Source organism: Moschus berezovskii, chromosome 7 (assembly GCF_049115385.1).
Source record: "Moschus berezovskii isolate FMDL1 chromosome 7, NW_MosBer_1.0, whole genome shotgun sequence".
Taxonomy (NCBI): Eukaryota; Metazoa; Chordata; class Mammalia; order Artiodactyla; family Moschidae; genus Moschus; species Moschus berezovskii.
Window position 1 is genome coordinate 84,426,496 of NC_142466.1, and position 24,282 is coordinate 84,450,777.

Below are 24,282 nucleotides of genomic sequence, written 5' to 3' on the forward strand. Positions count from 1 at the left end.
AAGTTCAACATTCAGAAAACTAAGATCATGGTCCCATCACTTCATGGGAAATAGATGGGGAAACAGTGGAAACAGTGTCAGACTTTATTTTTCTGGGCTCCAAAATCACTGCAGATGCTGACTGCAGCCATGAAATTAAAAGACGCTTACTCCTTGGAAGGAAAGTTAGGACCAACCTAGATAGCATATTAAAAAGCAGAGACATTACTTTGCCAACCAAGGTCCGTCTAGTCAAGGCTATGGTTTTTCCAGTGGTCATGTATGGATGTGAGAGTTGAACTGTGAAGAAAGCTGATCGCCAAAGAATTGATGCTTTTGAACTGTGGTGTTGGAGAAGACTCTTGTGAATCCCTTGGACTGCAAGGAGATCCAACCAGTCCATCCTAAAGTAGATCAGTCCTGGGTGTTCATTGGAAGGACTGATGCTAAAGCTGAAACTCCAATACTCTGGCCACCTCATGCGAAGAGTTGACTCATTGGAAAAGACCCTGATGCTGGGAGGGATTGGGGGCAGGAGGAGAAGGGGACGACAGAGTATGAGATGGCTGGATGTCCATCTCATCACCGACTCGATGGACATGAGTCTAGGTAAACTCTGGGAGTTGATGATGGACAGGGAGGTCTGGCGTGCTGCGATTGATGGGGTTGCAGAGTCGGACACGACTGAGCGACTAAACTGATCAGTTATTTATGTGTTTATCTTTGTTATAAAACAATAAACTCTCTGTATTTTAATGAATCATATTTGTATTTCACTAACTACACTAAAAAAATTCAGTGCCTAAACTACTAATCGATTGTACCAATGAAAAGTCTGTCTTCACTCCCCCCCAATCAACACCCTTCCTATTATCAGTGTGTCACATTTTCAAGTCAGACTATTCTTTATATAAATATTTCTGCCCAGATTTTGCTGCTGCTGCCTGAGATGCTTCTCAAAAAATTTACAGAAAAGTTATCCACCCTCCAAAAACCATCTCATGCAACTTTTCTGAATTTCCAAACAATATGAAATTACACTCTATTATTTTTGGTAATCATTCCTACCCCCATCTTCTGTTTTGCCTGAACATAGGCCATTTGGCAATATATTGTATGTCCTATAAGGTTCAGGATGGACAAAGTGCTAAGTGAGCTGAAATCCAAGTAACTGATTGTGCTATGAACAAAAACCACACTTTCACATTGTTTCTGAAATTTAAAAAACCAAACATATTAATGGAAGAGTAAATTAATTTTATTGACTGATGAAAAACTAAAGTGATAAGAAGTATGAATAGTATACAATTATCAGTGAGTTCTGCTGGAATTCTATTTTTCTTCTTTTCACTTTAAGCCAAAAGGACATAAAATTATAGACTGTTAGTGAGCTAATCATTTTAAATTTCTTCAACAAAAACTGCATAGTTCAGCAGTTGCACAGCATTAAATATATACATTTTTGCAAAACCCTGAAAGTTTTCCTTTTGAGTTGACCTCAAAGGCTAATAGGATCACCTATACTGGTCGGATTCAGAGTTTCTTTTCCCTTTTCTGCCACCCTGCAAAGAGAAATAGGGTAAATTATTTAGAAAGTAACATTTTGGAGGGAATTTTCCTTTTGAGATCAAAGGCATTTTTGACTATGAAAAGGAATTTCTTTTTGAGTTTGTTGCAAGTTTGAATTAACATCTAACTAAATTATTTTTACATGGCTTTTATCAATGGTTAAAGTAGGTTGTAGAAAACAGCTATCTATTTGAATCAGTCTGGACTTAACGATAATTACCAGTATCTAATTTTTTATAGTTCATCTGCACTGTCCCAGATCTTTTTAAAAAATAAAAATTTTGATCAGTCTAAACAACTTGCTCCATATGGTCAGCAAATCTGGGGAATTGCTTTCTTACCCCTTTGGGTAATTCAGTTTCCAATTCAAGTGTTGTATAGTTCTGTTTATATAAGACAGCATTAGAAATCTGATTGTGTTCATCAATGGGTTGAAAAGAATACTATACTTTTCATATTGCTCAGTGACATATAAAAATCTATATTTAATTTGCCCCAAATGAAACTCTATCAATGGTATTTAACTTGAGCCAAAGAAAGAGAAAGGTAGCTTAAAAGACAGAAAGTAATTTTTCATTAATTACTTTTAATGTAACATTTTCTGCCTTACTCTGATTCAAAAAGCAAATACTTATTTTAAAAATATGAAAAGCACAAAGGTACAAAAAAGAAAATTTAATCATCCATAACTATTCTACCCTCCATTTTAACCATAAATAATGGTTTGATGGGGGCTTCCCTGGTGGCTCAGTCGGTAAAGAATCAGCCTGAATGTGGGAGATCTGGGTTTGATCCCTGGGTTGGGAAGACCCCCGAGAAAAGGGAATGGCTACCCACTCTGGTATTCTTGCCTGGAGAATTTCATGAACAGAGGAGCCTGGCAGCCTATACTCCATGGGTTCACAAAGAATCAGACATGACTGAGTCACTAACACTAAAGTTATAAGGTATTTATAATAATTTAATAATTTTTCATTTTTATAAACTATGGCAAAGATACCTAAACTTAAATCACTAGAATCACCTAAGTAGTAATATTTTAAAAATTCTGATGCCCAGACTTTGTCCCAACCTATTTATTTATGATAATTAGGAGTGGGCTGAATGATCTTAATTCAAGAAGTTCACAAGAGATTCTAATGATCAGCCAAATTTGGGAATGACTTGCCTGTGAAAGTACATTTCTCAGAGTGGTGGTTATATGAGGGACACAAGGAACCCAGACCCATTTAATAATGTTGGCAGCTTCTTTGTTCCATCCTTTTTCTGCCTATAACTTCCCTCTCAGAGTTCAAAAACATATCTATACCAACCTTCTTTAAAAAAAAAAATCAAATAAAGAATGTTATTATTCACTCCTGAACAAATAAAAGGTTTGAAAAGATTTATCCAGAGGAAAAAAATCTGAAGAGGTTATGTAAAACTTGAGATGTTTAATGACAGGTATTAAAAACAAAATTTATTTTCTGACAGCAGGGAAATAAAAAATAAAGTTACTAAAAATCTTTCTACAAGGTAGATACTCACTATACTTATTTACCAACGTTATGCTTAAAACTCTTTACTTCTCTTCTAAACAAGAGTTTTTTAAAAATAATTCAACAATCCTTTTCAAAGCTTCCCAGACAAAGGGAATCTTTCTTCCTGGACTGATGAGATGTCAAAAGCTGGAGCTAAACAACTTTTATGTTATCTAGTCCACCAGTAGTGGCTTTCAAACTTTTTTGACTATGCACACTAATTAATTCATTTTATATCATGACATAGACACACATACATATGTATACACAAATATATATGTGTTTGTATATATTCACACATGTACACATATACTGAAAGAAAGCCATGACATCATTTATGGCTTCATCCAGAAAAAAATACTCAATGCCAGCTTATGCAGATGAAATTACAGAATTAGAAAAATCAATCTTTTGCAACTACCAAAATAATAACTGTTACAAATAACATCAGTGGATGCTAAAACCATTGAGTAAAAAGAAAAGAATATTCACACAATCTCAAACTATAATATCACATATTATTTATTGATTACAAAGGGGGAAGATATCTTTACCATAAGATATCTAAAAGATATTGCTGTACCCAAGTGATCAAACTTACAAATGTAATGGGATGAACATCATTATGTACCTTCCCTCAACAGAATGCACTGGCACATACACCACATCATCTATGTAGCACCAAAGACCATGTTGAATTAGTTATTGCTGTATATACCAATATCCAGAATTAACATTTTCTAATACGTAAACTATATAACCAATAATAACAAATTTGGTGAATAAATTGTGGCCTAACAATAAAATAGTACATTTATCGTCACATGTATATATCTGTTCTAAATGTATTATTTGTGATGAAAACACTTATAAAAGCATACCTGATATTTGGCTAATTCTGCTTGTAACACTTTCACTTTAGATCTTTCTTGTTCTAATGCAGCATGAAGTGAAGTTACCTATAACCAAATATTCAATTAAAAGAGACTTTTTTGATCAATATTCTTTATTTCTTAACACTTATTTGCAATGATGATTTTTGACTACTAGATTAATGAGCATCAGAAGAGAACCTCTCTCCCCACATACAATTTCAATTAGGCATTTTGCTCAGCTGTATATTATAAAGATAGGCAGGACAAGTTCGCTTTTCTAAGACAAGACCACAGGATAAGGATGGGAAAAGGAGAAAATCAAGTACATGAACACGGTAAATTCTATCTGCTCTTTCTACCTCTATATTCATAGTCCACATCAACTAAAATACAACCTTATCTTCCCCTATTCTTTAGGACATATACACCTCTCTTAGCACAGTAAACAGAATCTTCATTCATTTGCTACAGCAAGGCACAGTGATAATGAAGTATGGTTTAAAACATTTTTTTGCAGTACTGAAGGGCTGTCTTTTTGTTTAGTCAAGTTTCCTAATTCAGGACGAAAGAATAAATAGTTTTCCTTACCTGTATTGTTAGCTCATTCTTGATACTTTGTGATTCATCAACTTGCAGAAGTATTTCTGCTTTATCTTTCACTGACAAAAAAGGAAAAACAGCAGTATAATCTTTTCAATCAGTCACTCAGATATTTTAATAATACTTCTGGTGAACCAAGACAGCAGTGCAGTCAGGCAAAGATTAAATTGTCCTCATACTTAATGACTGTATTCCTGAACTTATATATACCTCTTTATTTCCACTGGTAAATTCTCATCATTATTATCACCACAGCAGTTTTATTGGAAAATTTACATTTTCTGTGGTGATAAAATATTAACTGTACAGATATGATAAAAGATTAATTTTTTCCATCTATACTAAAAAGGATAAGGACAGAGTAAATAAAACATTTCACATAGGGAAAAAAACTTTAAATACCTAGACTAGTCAAAGCAAGATTTTGACTAGTGTGTGTTTTTGTTGTTAAAATTGTCAATTGTGCATACTCTAAGGCCCACAAAAATAATTTTCATCTGACTTTTCATACCATTAAAGCACTATCAAATAAATGTAGCTCATATGTGCACAGTTAATCATGTAACATCTATAGTTTCAGAACATTCACTTGTCTAAAGGTTTTTCCCTCTTTAGGAAAGCAAGAAATCTCTATCACCACAGCTCTTCCAATGTAACACTGCCATTCATATTTTTTCCAGTTTGATATGCACTGGTGAGATGCTGTGCAAGAAACAGATCAGTCTCTCAAGACTCAAACTGGGAACTTTTACAAATTATACTTTCTACTCTCTCATCCTCAGAATTAAGCACACTCATTGAGAAACAAGTGATTTTTAACAATTATGTCATATTTTAACTACAGTTTTTCTGTAATGCTGTTTTGTGTTTCAAGGAGACTGATACATCAGAGAACTTGAACATAACCTGAATTGTACACTTGTTTTAAGCACAATTTTCATGAACACAGAAAACTGCAGCCATGCACACACCTGAAATTGCCAGCTATTTCAGTTCACTATGTCAGTTCACCTACTTTCCATCCTTCTGTCACTTAATAGTAACAAACACAAGCTGCAACCCTTCTGAAACCAACTTCTACAGCAAACTTTAGGTTGCCTTCAAAGTAAAGTGCCATATTTATTATAGTATTTATGTGTTTAACCATTTTAACATGAATAAAACTGTTACCTTTTTAATTAAGTTCCCAATTTTTTTCATGTGTCACCGATGAAACCTTAAATGTTGTATGCTAATTCCATTTTCTCTATAAATTTTGTGGTCTTTAACTGTATGATTTTGTAAAGGTTAGCGATTTTTAGGAACACATACTGTATTATAATAGAACTGACTAGATTTACATTTTAATTTATATTATAAATGCTAATGTCTGTATGCTCTAACGTACTGTATTTTTCTTATAATAGTTCTATATAAAATTATTCTACTTGGATGACTTATAGTATGGAGTATGGACACTGATATTACTGACGGTAGCCGTTTTAATCTATTTTTGAGAATAAGTTTTTATCAGTTAACTTTCTCACTTTTCACAACTGTTTCCCTAAGGTATATTACTTTATTTTTACATATTTAAAAATCATACATCCAGTATTCAATGATATCCTTAATTTCTTCAATTAGAAATGTATCTTGTAAACATTATTTTATTTTCATAACATTATTCATTAAATGATCCACATGGAGCTCAGTGACATACATAAATCTAAATTCATCTCAGATGTTGATATCTAACTGTTCAAATGATGTCATTTCCCATTATTATTTAACTTCTATTTTATCATAGTCAAGCTGTGTAACAGTTAAGTTACATTATAAAAATAGTAAAATTATAAAAAATGTTTGACTCTACTTTAAGACTATCTATCCTATTCAATTGGACAGGATTTCTGGGTTTTACTCATATTGTTTTAATAACTGCTATTTAATATAACTTAAATTTTGGTTGGACAATTCCACTCCCAGTATCTTCATATCTGAAACAATTTTAGGTATCTTGTTTACTTATCTTTTAAGGTGTGCTTCATAAATTCTTAATTTCTTAAGTGCTATACAGTACTCACACAAGCTATATTTGGGATTTCATTAACATTTGTAAACAAGGGAAATTGTTATACTTAATTTCATCTATATAAAAGATTTTCTCATCTATTCATGTCTTTATGTCTTATATGGTTCATCATTTTCTTTTGCAAATTTAATACACACTTGTTCTTAATGTAAATTTCTCACAGAGCTTTCAAGATCAATGCCATTTGGTATACATATTCAGAAATGCAGCTGAATCTGGGGAGTTTCATATAGCATCAATTTTACTAATATTATTATCTCTAGTCATTTTTGATTGAGTTCCTTGGTTTCCTACTGGTGATCTATAGCTGAAAGTTTAGAGTGGCCACAAAAGTATTAAGAATGGAGGCAGGGAGACAGGGGAGAAGGAAAAGCTGAAATGATGATAGGCCTTCTCCTCTATTAATAAATAGAATCGTAAGAAAATGTTATCCCTGTTTTCCCTCTAAATGTAGTCCAATAATTTATAAGAATTGAAATTTCAAGAGTTTCTTACCTCAATAGTTGTAAACTTGAGTAATACTAAGGTGCTGTAAGAGAGACTTGTAATCATAAAATTATCAAAAACAATCCAATTTTTACCATTTTGGGAAACCTTTTTATTTTGTTGAGTTAACAAATCATACACCTTGGAAAGTTATCTTCAAATATTTTTAAGATTAATTCTAAAAACAGAAATCACTTACTTTCACCTTCCTGAAGCATTTTCAATAACTGTGCATTTCTTGCCTTTACTTCTTTATACTTTGCCTAATAATCAAATAAAAAGATTTAATTTTCTTACAAAGTATATGATGTGATAAATGCCTTACTACCAATTTATGGAACTATGAATTCTTCTAGACTTGCTCAAAGACATAAATTACTTCTGAAAGAAACAAGATGAAGGAAAATGTATTCAGAAATATTATTTAAATCCCCAGTACAATAATATATGTATCAATATTATAGGTGACTGAATAAATAGAGTAGAATAAAAGTGGAGAAAAGAGAATAAAATAAATTTTTCTGATGAGTCACTTTTCCTTCTTGAATAAAATCCTTATACAATTCAAAATAATTACATGAAAACAAAAAGAAAAATGATGCACAGTTCTTTACAGTACTATACTAAAACTCTCTGTATCTTTTCTATAACTGCCACTGTTCAATATGTGACTACTAACTACTAGAAACATATCCAGTGTTACTGAGAAAATGACTTTTAATTGTATTTAGTTTTATTAAATTAAAATTTTAATTTATTTAACCTTTACTTATACAAATTAAAAATTTTATTTTTATTTAAAATTCATGTAGCATATTAATTTTATACCACGTGTAGTGGTTACTGTACAGTACAGTTCTATATTTGCTCAGTTAAGGCTTTATTAATCTTTTGTTATTTCATTAACTAAATAACTGTTAAAATAAATTTTGGCTGAAATGAGTAATTTACTAAAATATCTTTCAGTTATTTTCAACTTTTAAAAAATGGCTTAATTTCTTTTCAAAAATTATACATTATAAACAATTTAGGAATTATATTCCCACATTAACATCCAGATTCCAGAGAATTTTCCCCCTATAGTACCTTTATTCAACATATAGCACATACTGAACTATTTATATTTAATAAATACATTAGAGAAAACAATATATTTAATAATTATAGAAATATAGGAGGTCAAAGAAAATAGATCAATATAAGAAATGTCATTTCTTCTCTCAACATGTACAGATATGTACAGAAGTTACCAGATTCAAAAATCTTCCTTACAAAACAAATTTGATGTATTTTAAATTAAGTCCAGAAGATGACACTTGTGTCCAGTAAATTGCTGAGGATAAAGCAATAATGTTATTCAGCAATACTGCAGACAATACACTGAATGGAAGAAGCAAGCATAGTGAACATAAAAGGTAGTAGGACTTTTGGACTTTTGAGAAGCTAGGAAATTAAAGAGGGAGATAAGTCCACTGGAAACACAAAAATATGAAGGGCAAAACATATACAGTCAATTACAACTATACTCATTATGAATATATAAATATATCTACTGGGAATATAGAACTGTATCCATTATGAAATTCTCACTCTCAGGGCTTCAATCAATGTTAATATCTCATCAAACTGTTTCTTGAGCTCAAGCCTTTGTCCAAGGTTCAGATCAGTGTATATAGGGAGGCATATCTTTAGTTACTCTTCAAGGTCTAAAGCCAGTTTATAAAGGAAAGATTGTAAAATATCAAAATTATCCATGAAAATTCTTTATACTGCTCACAAAAATAACATAGTTTTGCATATATATAATCCTGAACAGGAAATGTATTAATATCTGTGAAAACCTAAAAGTATAAAATCCTACTGCTACTACTGCAAAGTCGCTTCAGTCGTGTCCGACTCTGTGCGACCCCACAGATGACAGCCCACCAGGCTCCCCCGTCCCTGGGATTCTCCAGGCAAGAACACTGGAGCGGGCTGCCATTTCCTTCTCCAATAAAATCCTAGTACTATGTAATTTATAAGAACATATTGAATATAGTGTCCTCATTAGTACTTTCATAACTTCATGAAAAAGAGAACACAAAGTTAACTACACATATGCTGTGACTCCACAGTGTCCAGCACAGATGTTCAACATCCTGAACAGCTATGCCCACATCCACAGCCATTTCAAACTCAACACGTCTAAACACGATCTGTCAGCTCCTATTTCCCAAACCAGTTAAAAACGTGTTCTTCCTCTTAACACTCAATACCTGTTAATTATGTTACCAGATTTGTCTTTTGTCTAATGCACACAGGCCTCAGCTATGTGCATTACCTTCCGCAAAAGAACTCTCAGGTTACTTTCCTTCTAAAACCTTTACTGCCCTCTCCTTGTCTAAAATGCAAATACCTTCATATTCTCACCTCAACTAACATCTCTAATCTCTCCTACAACTTCCCATTTCTCTAAATGTCAGCAACAATGCATTTCCTCTCATTCTCTTCCCTTTGTATGCACTGTTCAATGTGGGAAAACTATCTTATTTTTGGGTGAAATCCTTAGCAATTTTTAATAGCAGCAACAGATTCATTCCTGTTTCTAGAACACTGTCAAATCTGTCACAAATTCTGCATTGTACTGCAATTATTTACATGATTTATCTTCTCCATTAGACTATGAGCTTCTTACTAATTTACCTTTGCATTCACTGTGCCTAACTCATGCTAAGTGCTCAACAAAAGCAAAATAAAATATAAATGACAAGAAAAGGGAGAAGTGGGTGAAGTTCAGGAGGGTTTTTAACAGGGATGATTCTTAAAGGCATGAGTACAAGAGGAAGGGAAATGTAAGAACCATCAGAGCTGGAACCTGACATTTTTTTCTTCATACAGGGCCCAGAAAAGCACTTGGCATATTACAGGCATTCAACAAATAATCGTTGAGTGAACAAATACTAGTTCAAAAAAAAGAATGCTACTTGAGATGAATAAGAGATTATTTTTAAAGCCTGAGAAAGGAGAAAAGTAAGTTTTGTGGTTAAAATAAACTGTATAAATAACGTGTTGGTGAGGATATGAAGAAACTGGTAACCTTATGCATTTCTAGGGGAAAAGTAACAAGGTACAACTGCTATGGAAAAGTCTGATGGTTCCTTAAAAAGTTAAACAGAATTACCACATGAATTGAGAGAGCAGCACTGACATTATATACACTATCATGTGTAAAACAGATAGCTAGTGGGAAGCTGTTACTTAGCATAGGGAGCACAGCTTGGTGCTCTGTAATGACCAAGAAGGGTGGGATGGGGGCATGCTCAAGAGGGAGGGTATGTATGTACACATATAGCTGATTCACGTTGTTGTACAGCAGAAACTAACACAACATTGTAAAGCAATTATAATCCAATTAAAAACATTTAAAATTTTAAAAAAAGTTAAACAGAGAATTACCATATGATCCAACAATTCCACTCTTAGGTATATACCAAAAGAAAGTAAAGCAAGGACTCAGATACTTGACATAATTCATGGCTATCTTATTCACAATAGCCAAAAGGTGGAAACAATATGAGTGTCCTTAAACAGATGAATAAAAAAGAGTGGTATAAACACACAGTGGAGCATTATTCAGCCATAAAAAAGAGTGAAGTTCTGATATATGCTACAACATGGATATACATGTTGAAAACATTATGGCAAGTGAAGTAAGTCAGACCACAAAAGGACAAATATCATATGATTCCACTTATATGAAGTACCTAGAACAGGCAAATTCACAGAGAGTAGAGGTCAAGGACTGCAGTACAAGAAATAGGGAGTTCAATGGGGACAGAGTTTCTGTTTGGGATGATGAAAACGTTCTGGAAACAGATAGTGGTGACGGTTGTACAACACTTAATGCCACTGAATTATACACTTAAAAATGGTCAAAATGGCAAATTTAATGTTATACCTATTTTACTATGATAAAAATACATTATCAGATTATATATAATCAATGAGCTAAAAACCTAAATAGCAGATATTATTTCTATCAAATATTAAACATATTTGCATATAATAAAAACAGAAAATGTTCAAATTTATAGAATTTTTTAGTTTACAACACTAAATATATACAAACCTCCCACTGAGCAATCACAGTTTTCAGCTTCTGGATTTCAGCATCTTTTCTTTCAAGTTCCAACTTTAATCTTTCAATTCTTCCATCTTTTAGAACTACTTCCTAAACAGGGAAAACATCATTTTAGAACTAAGATAGTTTTGTCAAGTCTGATTTACAGTATCCTTTACGAAAGGTTTAAGGGAAAAAAATCCCTATTTTAATTCATTTTCTAAAGCAACCTAAACTGTTAACTACATTTCCACTTGTACTCAATTTTACAACTGTAACTGTGGACAGTACAAGCAAACAAGATATTTATGCCTAATCTCAAACTACAAATATAACCTAGAACAATATGAGAGTTTTGAAATATTTCCATCCTGGAATAAACATACTAAAAGTAGTTTGTGACAAGTTGTTATTAGTTTATCTTAAAAACCTAAAAGAACTGAAAACTTATGAGAAAAGTACAAAACAAATAATAATACAAAACCCCAAATTATTTTCACTATATCATTAATTAACACATATAAGATATAATAAGAAAAAACATTTTATCCTGACAGCAATAAAAAAAAATCCCTAAGAATAAAATTTAGTAATTTTCAGGATCAATGAATGATAAAATATAGAAAAGGACAGAACAAAGCATGTTTGTAGATGGCAACACTAAATATTACTTTGTACGTTCAGTAAAATTTCAATAGAGTTTTCTTCCTTGGAACTTAGCAAGATATTCAAAATTTTATCTGAGAGAACACAGGATAGAAACAAAAGTTAATGCAGTAGAATCTGCCTATCAAGTAATTATATACTATACAGAAAAATGATTAAAATAGCATGTCACGGTACCTAGGTATGACAATGCAATGTACCCGAAAAGGAAGTCCAGAAAGAAGTTTAAGAATTTATTATAACTAACTATAATATTTTAAAGTGAGAAAAGACTGAATTACAGAATAATGGTAGGATATGGGACAAATGGCTAACTGGGAAAAATCAAGTTAAATCCCTGCCATCTTAATTTAAATCCAAAAAAATCAACCAAAAGTTATACTTCTTAAGAATATATATTGGTTCTCTTTATCTAATGAGTAACACAGCAACATAATTTTATTCCAAAAATACTCACTGATTCTATAAAGCAATTATCCTTCAATTAAAAAATAAATTAATTAAAACAAAATGCTCATTGAGCGCCTAGCTGCTAGGTGCTGGGTGTACAACAGTGAACAGAACTGAAAAGATTCTTGCACTCATGGGATTTGTCTGGTGGAGAATGCAGATATTACATTATGAAATGCTGCAATTAGAAATGGGGTTTAAGCAATGAAGAAAAGAAACATAGTGCTATAAAGGGAATAATGTGGGTTATTCACTAGTGGATCAGAGAAGCTTTCTCTGAGGTCCTGACACTTTTAAGATGAACCTTGAGTGACTGGGCTGGAACTGCCTAAGTAAAATGTGGAGGGAGGTAACAGCCCTCCAGGTAGAAAGAAGAGCATGTATGAATATAAAGGCCCTGAGGCAGAAAAGAGCTAGAGTGTTTAAAGGCTAGTAAAGAGGCAAGCATGGTTGAAGCCTAGAGAAAAAGATGATACTATAATATGATTTTGGAAAAAACTATGGATCAAAATTAGCAATATACATACTATTACAATGGCCCAGGAAACTCATTTCTAGGAATTCATCTAAATAGATAAGTGAGGGGGGAGTATCTACCAAAGTGTTCACTGAAGAGTACAACAAAAAATTGGACATCAATTTAAATGCCCAACAATAAGGATGGAAATCACCAAAAATTATGATGTCTTGTTATTTAGTTGCAAAGTTGTGTCCGACTCTTCTGTGAACCCATGAACTGTACCCACCAGGCACCTCTGTCCATGGGATTTCCCAGGCAAGAATACTGCTGTGCGTTGTCACTTTCTTCTCCAAGCGATCTTCCTGACTCAGGGATCGAACCCACGTTTCCTGCATTGCAGGTGGATTCTTTACCACTGAGCCACCAGTTCAGTTCAGTCGCTCAGTTGTATCCGACTCTTTGTGACCCCATGAACCACAGCACGCCAGGCCTCCCTGTCCATCACCAACTCCCAGAGTTCACCCAAACCCATGTCCATTGAGTCGGTGATGCCATCCAACCATCTCATCCTTTGTCGTCCCCTTCTCCTCCTGCCCTCAATCTTTCCCAGCATCAGGGTCTTCTCAAATGAGTCAGCTCTTGCATCAGGTGGCCAAAGTACTGGAGTTTCAGCTTTGACATCAGTCCTACCAATGAACACCCAGGACTGATCTCCTTGAGGATGGACTGGTTGGATCTCCTTGCAGTCCAAGGGACTCTCAAGAGTCTTCTCCAACACCACAGTTCAAAAGCATCACTTCTTAGCGCTCAGTTTTCTTTACAGTCAAACTCTCACATCCATACATGACTACAGGAAAAACCATAGCTTTGACTAGACAGACCTTTGTTGACAAAGTAATGTCTCTGTTTTTCAATATGCTATCTAGGTTGGTCATAAATTTCCTTATAAGGAGTAAGCGTCTTTTAATTTCATGGCTGCAGTCACCATCTGCAGTGATTTTGGAGTCCAGAAAAATAAAGTCAGCCACTGTTTCCCCATCTATTTGCCATGAAGTGATGGGACCACATGCCATGATCTTAGTTTTTTGAATGTTGAGCTTTAAGCCAACTCTTTCACTCTCCTCTTTCACTCTCACATCAAGAGGCTCTTTAGTTCTTCCTCACTTTTTGCCATAAGGGTGGTATCATCTGCATATCTGAGGTTAATGATGTTTCTCTCGGCAATCTTGATTCCAGCTTGTGCTTCATCCAGCTCAGTGTTTCTCATGATGTATTCTGCATGTGTGTTAAATAAGCACAGTGACAATATACAGCCTTGATGTACTCCTTTTCCTACTTGGAACCAGTCTGTTGTTCCATGTCCAGTTCTAACTGCTGCTTCCTGACCTGCATACATGTTTCTCAAGAGGCAGGTCAGGTGGTCTGGTATTCCTATCTCTTTCAGAATTTTCCACAGTTTATTGTGATCAACACAGTCAAAGGCTGAGCCACCAGGGAAGCCCCAAAATGATGATACAGAACCATAAAATACGGCCCCATGATCCCCAAATTATAATACTACATGCAAAGAAAAAATCCTAGACGGATATATAGCAACATTTTTAACACTATCTTAGAATGTGAGATTATGGAAGATTTCACTTTACTGTTTAAAAATTTCCTTTCATCAAAATTGTTTTATACTAAGTACATAATCATTGAATAATATAAAATACTATTTTAATTAAAAAAATGAAACCACTGAAGTATTAACATGAAATCTATGTAATATGGGACTTCCCTGGTGGCTCAGACGGTAAAGCGTCTGCCTACAATGCAGGAGACGAGGGTTCAATCCCTGGGTGGGAAGATCTCCTGGAGAAGGAAATGGCAACCCACTCTAGTATTCTTGCCTGGAAAATCCCATGGACGGAGGAGCCTGGTAGGCTACAGTCCATGGGGTCGCAAAGAGTTGGACACGACTGAGCGACTTCACTTTCACTTTCTATATAATATGAATAGTGATCATCTTTGAATAAGAAAGCCCTTCTGCTTCACAGGTGAATTCTACCAAAAATTTAAAGAAGAGCTAACACCTATCCTATTCAAACTCTTCCAAAAAATTGCTGAGGAAGGTAAACTGCCAAACTCATTCTATGAGGCCACCATCATGCGACGAGTTGACTCACTGGAAAAGACTCTTGATGCTGGGAAGGATTGGGGGCGGGAGGAGAAGGGGATGACAGAGAATGAGATGGCTGGATGGCATCACTGACTCTATGGACATGAGTTTGAGTGAACTCCAAGAGTTGGTGATGGACAGGGAGGCCTGGCGTGCTGTGATTCATGGGGTCGCAAAGAATTGGACACGACTGAGCGACCAAACTGAACTGATCACCCTTATACCAAAACCAGACAAAGATGCCACAAAAAAAGAAAACTACAGGCCAATATCACTGATGAACACAGATGCAAAAATCCTTAACAAAATTCCAGCAAATAGAATCCAACAACATATTAAAAAGATCATACATCATGACCAAGTGGGCTTTATCCCAGGTATGCAAGGATTCTTCAATATTCCCAAATCAATTAATGTGAACACCACATAAACAAATTGAAAGAAAAAACCCATAGGATTATCTCATTAGATGCAGAGAAAGTCTTTGACAAATTCAACATCCATTTATGATAAAAACCCTCCAGAAAGCAGGCATAGAAGGAACATATCTCAATATAATAAAAGCCATATACGATAAACCCACAGCAAACATTATCCTCAATGGTGAAAAACTGAGAGCATTTCCCTTAAAGTCAAGAACAAGAGAAGGGTGCCCACTCTCACCACTACTATTCAACATAGTTTTGGAAGTTTTAGCCACAGCAATCAGAGAAGAAAAAGAAAGAAAAGGAATCCAGATTGGAAAGAAGTAAAACTCTCACTGTTTGCTAATGACACCATCCTCTACACAGAAGACCCTAAAGTCACCACCAGAAAATTACGAGAGCTAATCAATGAATACAGTGAAGTTGCGGAATATAAAATTAACACAGAGAAATCCCTCACATTCCTATACCCTAACAATGAGAAAACAGAGAAATTAAGGAAACAATTCCATTCAACACTGCAATGAAAAGAATAAAATACTTACGAATAAATCTACCAGGCGAGCGGCCGAGAGGAGATACCCTACATCCAAGGTCAGTAGCTGCGGCTATGAGGAGTTACCCTACGTCCAAGGTAAGAGAAACCCCAGTAAGACAGCAGATGGTGAGAGAGGGCATCAGAAGGCAGACTGAATGAAACCACAATCACAGAAAACTAATCAGTCTAATCACTTGGACCACAGCCATGTCTAATTCAATGAAACTATGAGCCATGCCATGTAGTGCCACCCAAGACAGACAGGTCATTGTGGAGAGTTCTGATAAAACATGGCCCACCGGAGAAGGGAATGGCAAACCACTTCAGTATTCTTAACTTTAGAACCCCATGAACAGTATGAAAAGGCAAAAAGATAGGACACTGAAAGATGAACTCCCCAGGTCAGTAGGTGCCCAATATGCTACTGGAGATCAGTGGAGAAATAACTCCAGAAAGAATGAAGAGATGGAGTCAAAGCAAAAGCAACACCCAGTTGTGGATGTGATTGGTGACAGAAGCAAGATCCGATGTTTCAAAGAGCAATATCAGAGGAACCTAGAATGTTAGGTTCATGAATCAAGGCAAATTGGAAGGGGTCAAACAGGAGACGGCAAGAGTGAACGTCGACATTTTAGGAATCACCGAACTAAAATGGACTGGAATGGGTGAATTTAATGCAGATTACCATTATATCTATTACTGTCGGGAAGAACCCCTTAGAGGAAACGGAGTAGCCATCACAGTCAACAAGAGTCCTAAATGCAGTAGTTGGATGCAATCTCAAAAACGACAGAATGATCTCTGTTCATTTCCAAGGCAAATCATTCAATATCATGGTGATCCAAATCTATGCCACAACCAGTAATGCTGAAGAAGCTGAAGCTGAACGGTTCTATGAAGACCTGCAAGACATTTTAGAACTAACACCCCTCCCAAAAAAGCCCTTTTCATTACAGGGGACTGGAATGCAAAAGTAGGAAGCCAAGAAACACCTGAAGTAACTGGAAAATTTGGCCTTGGAATACAGAATGAAGCAGGGCAAAGGCTAATAGAGTTTTGCCAAGAGAATGCACTGGTCATAGCAAACACCCTCTTCCAACAACACAAGAGAAGACTCTACACATGGACATCACCAGCTGGCCAACACCAAAATCAGATTGATTATATTCTTTGCAGCCAAAGATGGAGAAGCTCTATACAGTCAGCAAAAACAAGAATGGGAGCTGACTGTGGCTCAGATCATGAACTCCTTATTGCCAATTTCAGACTTAAATTGAAGAAAGTAGGGAAAACCACTAGACCATTCAGGTATGACCTAAATCAAATGCCTTATGATTATACAGTGAAAGTGAGAAATAGATTTAAGGGTCTAGATCTGTTAGACTGAGTACCTGATGAACTATGGACGGAGGTTCATGACACTGTACAGGAGACAGGGACCAAGACCATCCCCAAGAAAAAAAAATGCAAAAAAGTAAAATGGCCATCTGAGGAGGCCTTCAAATAGATGTGAAAAGAAGAGAAGCAAAAAGCAAAGGAGAAAAGGAAAGATATACCCATTTGAATGCAGAGTTCCAAAGAAGAGCAAGGAGAGATAAGAAAGCCTTCCTCAGTGATCAGTGCAAAGAAACAGAAGACAACAACAGAATGGGAAAGACTAGAGATCTCTTCAAGAAAATCAGATACACCAAAGGAACATTTTATGCAACGATGGGCTCAATAAAGGACAGAAATGGTATGGACCTAACAGATGCAGAAGAGATTAAGAAAAGGTGGCAAGAATACACAGAAGAACTATACAAAAAAGATCTTCATGACCCAGATAACCACGATGGTGTGATCACTCACCTAGAGCCAGACATCCTGGAATGTGAAGTCAAGTAGGCCTTGGAAAGCATCATTACAAACAAAGCCAGTATTTTCTTTTTTTTTCAGTCGCTCAGTCGTGTCTGACTCTTTGCGACCCCATGAATCACAGCATGCCAGGCCTCCCTGTCCATTACCAACTCCCAGAGTTCACTCAAACTCATGTCCATCGAGTCGGTGATGCCATCCAGCCATCTCATTCTCTGTCATCCCCTTCTCCTCCTGCCCCAATCCCTCCCAGTATCAGAGTTTTTCCAGTGAGTCAACTCGTCGCATGAGGTGGCCAAAGTATTAGAGTTTCAGCTTTAGCATCGGTCCTTCCAATGAACACCCAGAACTGATCTCCTTTAGGTGATGGAATTCCAGCTGAGCTCTTTCAAATCCTAAAAGATGATGCTGTGAAAGTGCTGCACTCAATATGCCAGCAAATTCAGAAAACTCAGCAGTGGCCACAGGACTGGAAAAGATCAGTATTCATTCCAATCCCAAAGAAAGACAATGCCAAAGAATGTTCAAACTATTGCACAACTGCACTCATCTCACATGCTAGCAAAGTAATGCTCAAAATTCTCCATTCCAGGTTTCAACAGTACGTGAACTGTGAACTTCCAGATGTTCAAGCTGGATTTAGAAAAGGCAGAGGAATCAGAGATCAAATTGGCAACATCTGCCTGATCATCAAGAAAGCAAGAGAGTTCCAGAAAAACATCTACTTCTGCTTTACTGACTATGCCAAAACCTTTCACTGTGTGGATCACAATATAACTGTGGAAAATTCTGAAAGAGATGGGAATACCAGACCACCTGACCTGCCTCTTAAGAAATCTGTATGCAGGTCCAGAAGCAACAGTCAGAACTGGTCATTGAAAAACCGACTGGTTCCAAATAGGAAAAGTAGTACATCAAGGCTGTATATTGTCACCCTGCATATTTAACTTATATGCAGAGTACATCATGAGAAACACTGGGCTGGATGAAGCACAAGCTGGAATCAAGATTGCTGGGAGAAATATCAGTAACCTCACATATGCAAATGACACCACACTTATGGCAGAAAGTGAAGAGGAACTAAAGAGCCTCTTGATGTAAGAGTGAAAGAGTTGGCTTAAAGCTCAACATTCAGAAAACTAAGATCATGGCATCCGGTCCCATCACTTCATGGCAAATAGATGGGGAAACAATGGAAACAGTGACTGACTATTTTTGGGGGCTCCAAAATCACTGCAGAAGGTGACTGCAGCCATGAAATTAAAAAACGCTTACTACTTGGAAGGAAAGTTATGACCAACCTAGACAGCATATTAAAAAGCAGAGACATTACTTTGCCAACAAAGGTCCGTCTCGTTAAGGCTATTGTTTTTCCAGTAGTCATGTTGCATGTGAGAGATGAACTATAAAGAAAGCTGAGCACCGAAGAAGTGATGCTTTTGAACTGTGGTGTTGGAGAAGACTCTTGAGAGTCCCTTGGACTGCAAGGAGATACAACCAGTCCATTCTAAAGATCAGTCCTGAGTGTTCATTAGAAAGACTGATGTTGAAGCGGAAACTCCAATACTTTGGCCACCTGACGTGAAGAGCTGGTTCATTTGAAAAGACCCTGATGCTGGGAAAGACTGACGGCAGGAGGAGAAGGGGATGACAGAGGATGAGATGGTTGGATGACATCACTGATTTAATGGACATTAATTTGGGTAAATTCCGGGAGTTGGTGATGGACAGGAAGGCCTGGCATGCTGCAGTCCACCGGGTCGCAAAGATTCAGACACGACTAAGTGAATGAACTGAAGTGAAAGAAACAAAAGACCTATATATAGAAAACTAGAAAACACTGATGAAATCAAAGATGACACAAATAGATGGAGAAATACAGCATGTTCATGGTCGGACGAATCAATAAAGTGAAAATGAGTATACTACAAAAGCAATCTATAGATTCAATGCAATCCCTATCAAGCTACCAATGGTATTTTTCAGAGAACTGTAACAAATAATTTCACAATTTCTATGGAAATACAAAAAACCTCAAATAGCCAAAGCAATCCTGAGAAAGAAGAATGGAATCGGAGGAATCAACCTGCCTGACTTCAGACTATACTACGAAGCTACCATCATTAAGACAGTATGTACTGGCACAAAGACAGAAATATAGATCCATGGAACAAAGCCCAGAAATAAGAAAGCCCAGAGATAAATCCACACGCCTATGGATACCTTATCTTTGACAAAGGAAGCAAGAATATACAATGGAGAAAAGACAATCTCTTTAACAAGTGGTGCTGGAAAACTGGTCAACCACTTGTAAAAGAATGAAACTAGAACATTTTCTAACAGCATACACAAAAATAAACTCAAAATGGATTAAACATCTAAATGTAAGACCAGATACTATAAAACTCCTAGTGAAAAACATAGGCAAAACACTCTCTGACATAAATCACAGCTGGATCCTCTATGACCCACCTCGCAGAGTAATGGAAATAAGAGCAAAAAGAAACAAATGGGACCTAATTAAAATGAAAAACTTTTGCACAATGGAGGAAATTATAAGCAAGGTGAAAAGACAGCCTTCAGAATGGGAGAAATTAATAGCAAATGAAGCAAATGACAATTAATCTCAAAAATATACAAGCAGCTCCTGCAGGTCAATTCCAGAAAAATAAACGACACAATCAAAAAATGGGCCAAAGAACTAAACAGACATTTCTCCAAAGAAGACATACAGATGGCTAACAAACACATGAAAAAATGCTCAACATTCCTCATAATCAGAGAAATGCAAATCAAAACCACAATGAGATACCATTTCACACCAGTCAGAATGGCTGCTATCCAAAAGTCTACATGCAATAAATGCTGGAGAAGGTGTGGAGAAAAGGGAACCCTCTTACACTGTTGGTGGGAATGCAAACTAGTACAGCCACTATGGAGAACAGTGTGGAGATTCCTCAAAAAACTGGAACTAGAACTGCCATATGATCCAGCAATCGCACTCCTGGGCATACACGCCGAGGAAACCAGAACTGAAAGAGACACATGTACTCCAGTGTTCACTGCAGCACTGTTTATAATAGCTCGGACATGGAAGCAACCTAGATGTCCATCTGCAGATGAATGGATAAGAAAGCTTTGGTACATATATACAATGGATTATTACTCAGCCATTAAAAAAAATACATCTGAATCGTTTCTAATGAGGTGGATGAAACTGGAGCCTATTATACAGAGTGAAGTAAGCCAGAAAGAAAAATACCAGTACAGTATACTAACACATATATATGGAATTTGGAAAGATGGTAACCTTAACGCTGTATACGAGACAGCAAGAGACACAGGTGTATAGAACAGCCTTTGGGACTCTGTGGGAGAGGGTGAGAGTGGGATGATTTGAGAGAATGGCATTGAAACAGGTATATTATCATATGTGAAACGAATCACCAGTCCAGGTTCGACGCATGATACAGGATGCTCGGGGCTGGTGCACGGGGTTGACCCAGAGGGAGGATAAGGGGAGGAGGGAGGTGGGTTCAAGAAGGGGAACACATGTACACCCAGGGTGGATTCATGTTAATGTATGGCAAAACCAACCAATATAATATTGTAAAGTAATTAGCCTCCAATAAAAAAAAATAAAATTAAATTAAAACATAAAAAAAAAATGTATTTATTCCAAGGACAAATTCATCAAAAAAGTAAACAGATGAATATATTCAATGAATGAAAGTGAAAGTGAAGTCACTCAGTCCTGTCTGACTCTTTGCAACCCCGTGGCCTATAGCTCCTAGTCTCCTCTGTCCATGGGATTCTCCAGGCAAGAATACAGGAGTGGGTTGCCATTTCCTTCTCCATACCAGGTGACCAATTCTAAACAACCTAGATGTTCAATAATAGGGTAATAGGGCTTCCCTGGTGGTCTAGTGATTAAGAATCTGCCTGCCAATGCAGGGACATGGGTTTGATCACTGGTCCGGGAAGATCTCATATGCCTTGGAACAACTAAACCAGTGTGCATGACTATTAAGCCTGTGCCCTAGGGTCCCGGAGCCACAACTACCAAGCCCAAGTACCTAGAGCCTGTGCCCTGCAGAAGAAAAGCCACCACAATGAGAAGCCTGTGCACCACAGGGGTTACAAAGAGTAACCCCCGCTCATTGCAAGTAGAGAAAGCCCCAGCAGGGCCACAATAAAAAAAAACAATAAACCTTAAAAACACTTACAGAAAATAGGCAAAGTAATGAACAATTACAGAATGTTGACTTGACAGAATATAACTACAGTTTAGAAAAGAGGCTACAAAAACTATATTCCTTATTGTTAGTAAATTTTAAAATACCTATGCTGTGATTCATGGGGTCGCAAAGAGTCGGACACGACTGAGCAACTGAACTGAACTGATGCATGTAGTGTTTCCCTGGAAAAATACTATACAAAAATGAAACCAAATGTTAAAGACTGATTGAATTAGCATGGGTGTATTTTTCACCTTTAAAAATTTCTGGTACACTAATACACAGTTTAAAATGATTTTAACGTTTGCAAAAATGTTTTCCCTGAAAAAGGAGTGTGAGGAGGAGAGGAAGGAGGTAGATAAAAAGAGAGTACTTTTTAATGGACTCAATATTCCTTTTCCCCCCACTACACTCAATGACATGATAAAATACTCAACTTTTTTACTTATGAAAAATTTTACATGTGCAAAAAGAATATATAAATTGACATGGCAAGTAAAAAGAAAAATAAACCAATATGCAGATTATGTGAACATTACCAATATTTTGGGATCCCCCACATTTCTCTTCCCAATTGTATCCTTTTCCCCATTCCTGAGAATATCCACTATTATGAATTTGTGTTTGTCACTCTCTTCATTATTAATAATCTTTTAAAATGTATATACAGATGTATCCCTGAGTAATAAGTTAAATTTTCTATTTTTTGAAAGTTATATAAACTGCATCAAACTATTACTATTTGGTGACTTGCTTATTTCTTTAAAGATTATGTTTCTGATATGCTATAATTCATTCATTTCTTCTACTTTGTTGTCAAAAACAACTAAGCTTAAATCATTCTTCTTGAAGATGTCTCCAGGGTTTAATCTAAAGCAGAATTTCTAGAACACAGTCTACCGATCATCTTCAACTGTAAAAGTTAATGCCACATTGTTCTCCAAAATGGCTACACCAAGTGACATTACTACTAGTAATCTGTTCTTGCTCTTTTACATCCTCACCATACTGCCTATTGTCTGATTCCCATCACTAGTCTTCATCTTCCTTCAGTTATTCCTAAGCACTGCAGTGAAATTAATATTACCATGTAGAACTTTGTCTTCTGCTCAAAAACTTTAAAAAATTCTTTTTTATCTCCTAAATCATACAGTATTCTTGCCTAGAGAATCCCATGGATGGAGAAGCCTGGTAGGCTACAGTCCACGGGGTCGCAAAGAGTCGGACACGACTGAGCGACTGAACAGAACGGAAACGGAACGGAAATCATACATCAGGCTTTTAAGTCCCCCACAATTCTTCCAAACCCACTGTGCCAAACCTATACTACACTCCTCAATGAATCTTGTCTTAAACTGGTTTATACTTTACTGCCTCCATCCTTTTACTCATGGCATTCCAGCTTTTCCTCCCTCACCTCCGCATGTTCAAATTCTACTGTCCCTTAAATTCCAATTCAAAAATTATTTTCTCCTAAGAAAGCCATCTCTCATCTCTATTCCTATGAATTACCTTTTTTTGGACTTTCCACTTTTCCTACCTTGTACAAAAACAATGATCTTATATTAAGTACATGTTGTGTACAAATGCCCTAATATTTTACACCATAATTGCTAACTTTCATAATAACAGTGCATGAAAGGCAGGTAATTTCATTCCAACATAACAGAGCTGACAAGCTGCAGTGCTATATTTTGTGTTATTAGGCTTGTTTGATTTCAGAGACTATTCTCTTTCTACTACACTGCACTGTCACTTTGACTTTAAAATATCATTTAACATTAATCAATAATTTAACTTATGTGTACCCAACTTTGCTCTACAAAAGATCTGAAACACCTAATTACTTGCTCAAGTATATTAATATCATTCTTACAATGATCTGAGATGTCTTAAAGATATAAACCATAAAGGGGAAAATCAAAATCAACATAAAAAGAGGAAACAAATATACTACCTATAAATGTTAACGTAGTTGATTGCATTGTACACAAAATTTGACAGTCAAAGCAACTCAGGAAAACACCAAATTTAATTCATTGCTATAAAGGAAGAAGCTCACAAGTACCTGAGGGCAGGCAAGGATGTCCCATACTAAACTGAAAATAAATTTTCATGTGATACAGTGTTTTTACCCAGCGATATTTTTGCTGCATTGGAATAAAAAATTCTTAAGAGTCTGGCTCCGTTTGTGTGTCCTATATAACAACACATTTTAAGTGTTTAATTTGTTGAATGACTTAATTTATCAGAGGAAACAAAAAACTAAAATCCACTGGTAACAGTAAAAG

At 35.9% G+C, this 24,282-nt stretch overlaps 1 protein-coding gene across 5 annotated transcripts in view; it reads right to left on the minus strand.

Annotated features, from left to right (window-relative positions):
* Positions 1–1,219: 1,219 nt before the first annotated feature.
* Positions 1,220–24,282, minus strand: part of GKAP1 (G kinase anchoring protein 1) — an 86,479-nt gene continuing 63,416 nt past the window's right edge. For all 5 annotated transcript variants that reach the window (XM_055427352.2, XM_055427355.1, XM_055427351.1 and 2 more), the window contains 5 exons: positions 11,209–11,310; positions 7,300–7,363; positions 4,532–4,602; positions 3,950–4,027; positions 1,220–1,541 (listed from right to left, as the gene is read on the minus strand). In XM_055427352.2, coding sequence (XP_055283327.1) covers positions 1,494–1,541; positions 3,950–4,027; positions 4,532–4,602; positions 7,300–7,363; positions 11,209–11,310 — 363 coding nt within the window. In that variant the 3' untranslated portion in view covers positions 1,220–1,493. The remainder of the gene's footprint in view (positions 1,542–3,949; positions 4,028–4,531; positions 4,603–7,299; positions 7,364–11,208; positions 11,311–24,282) is intronic.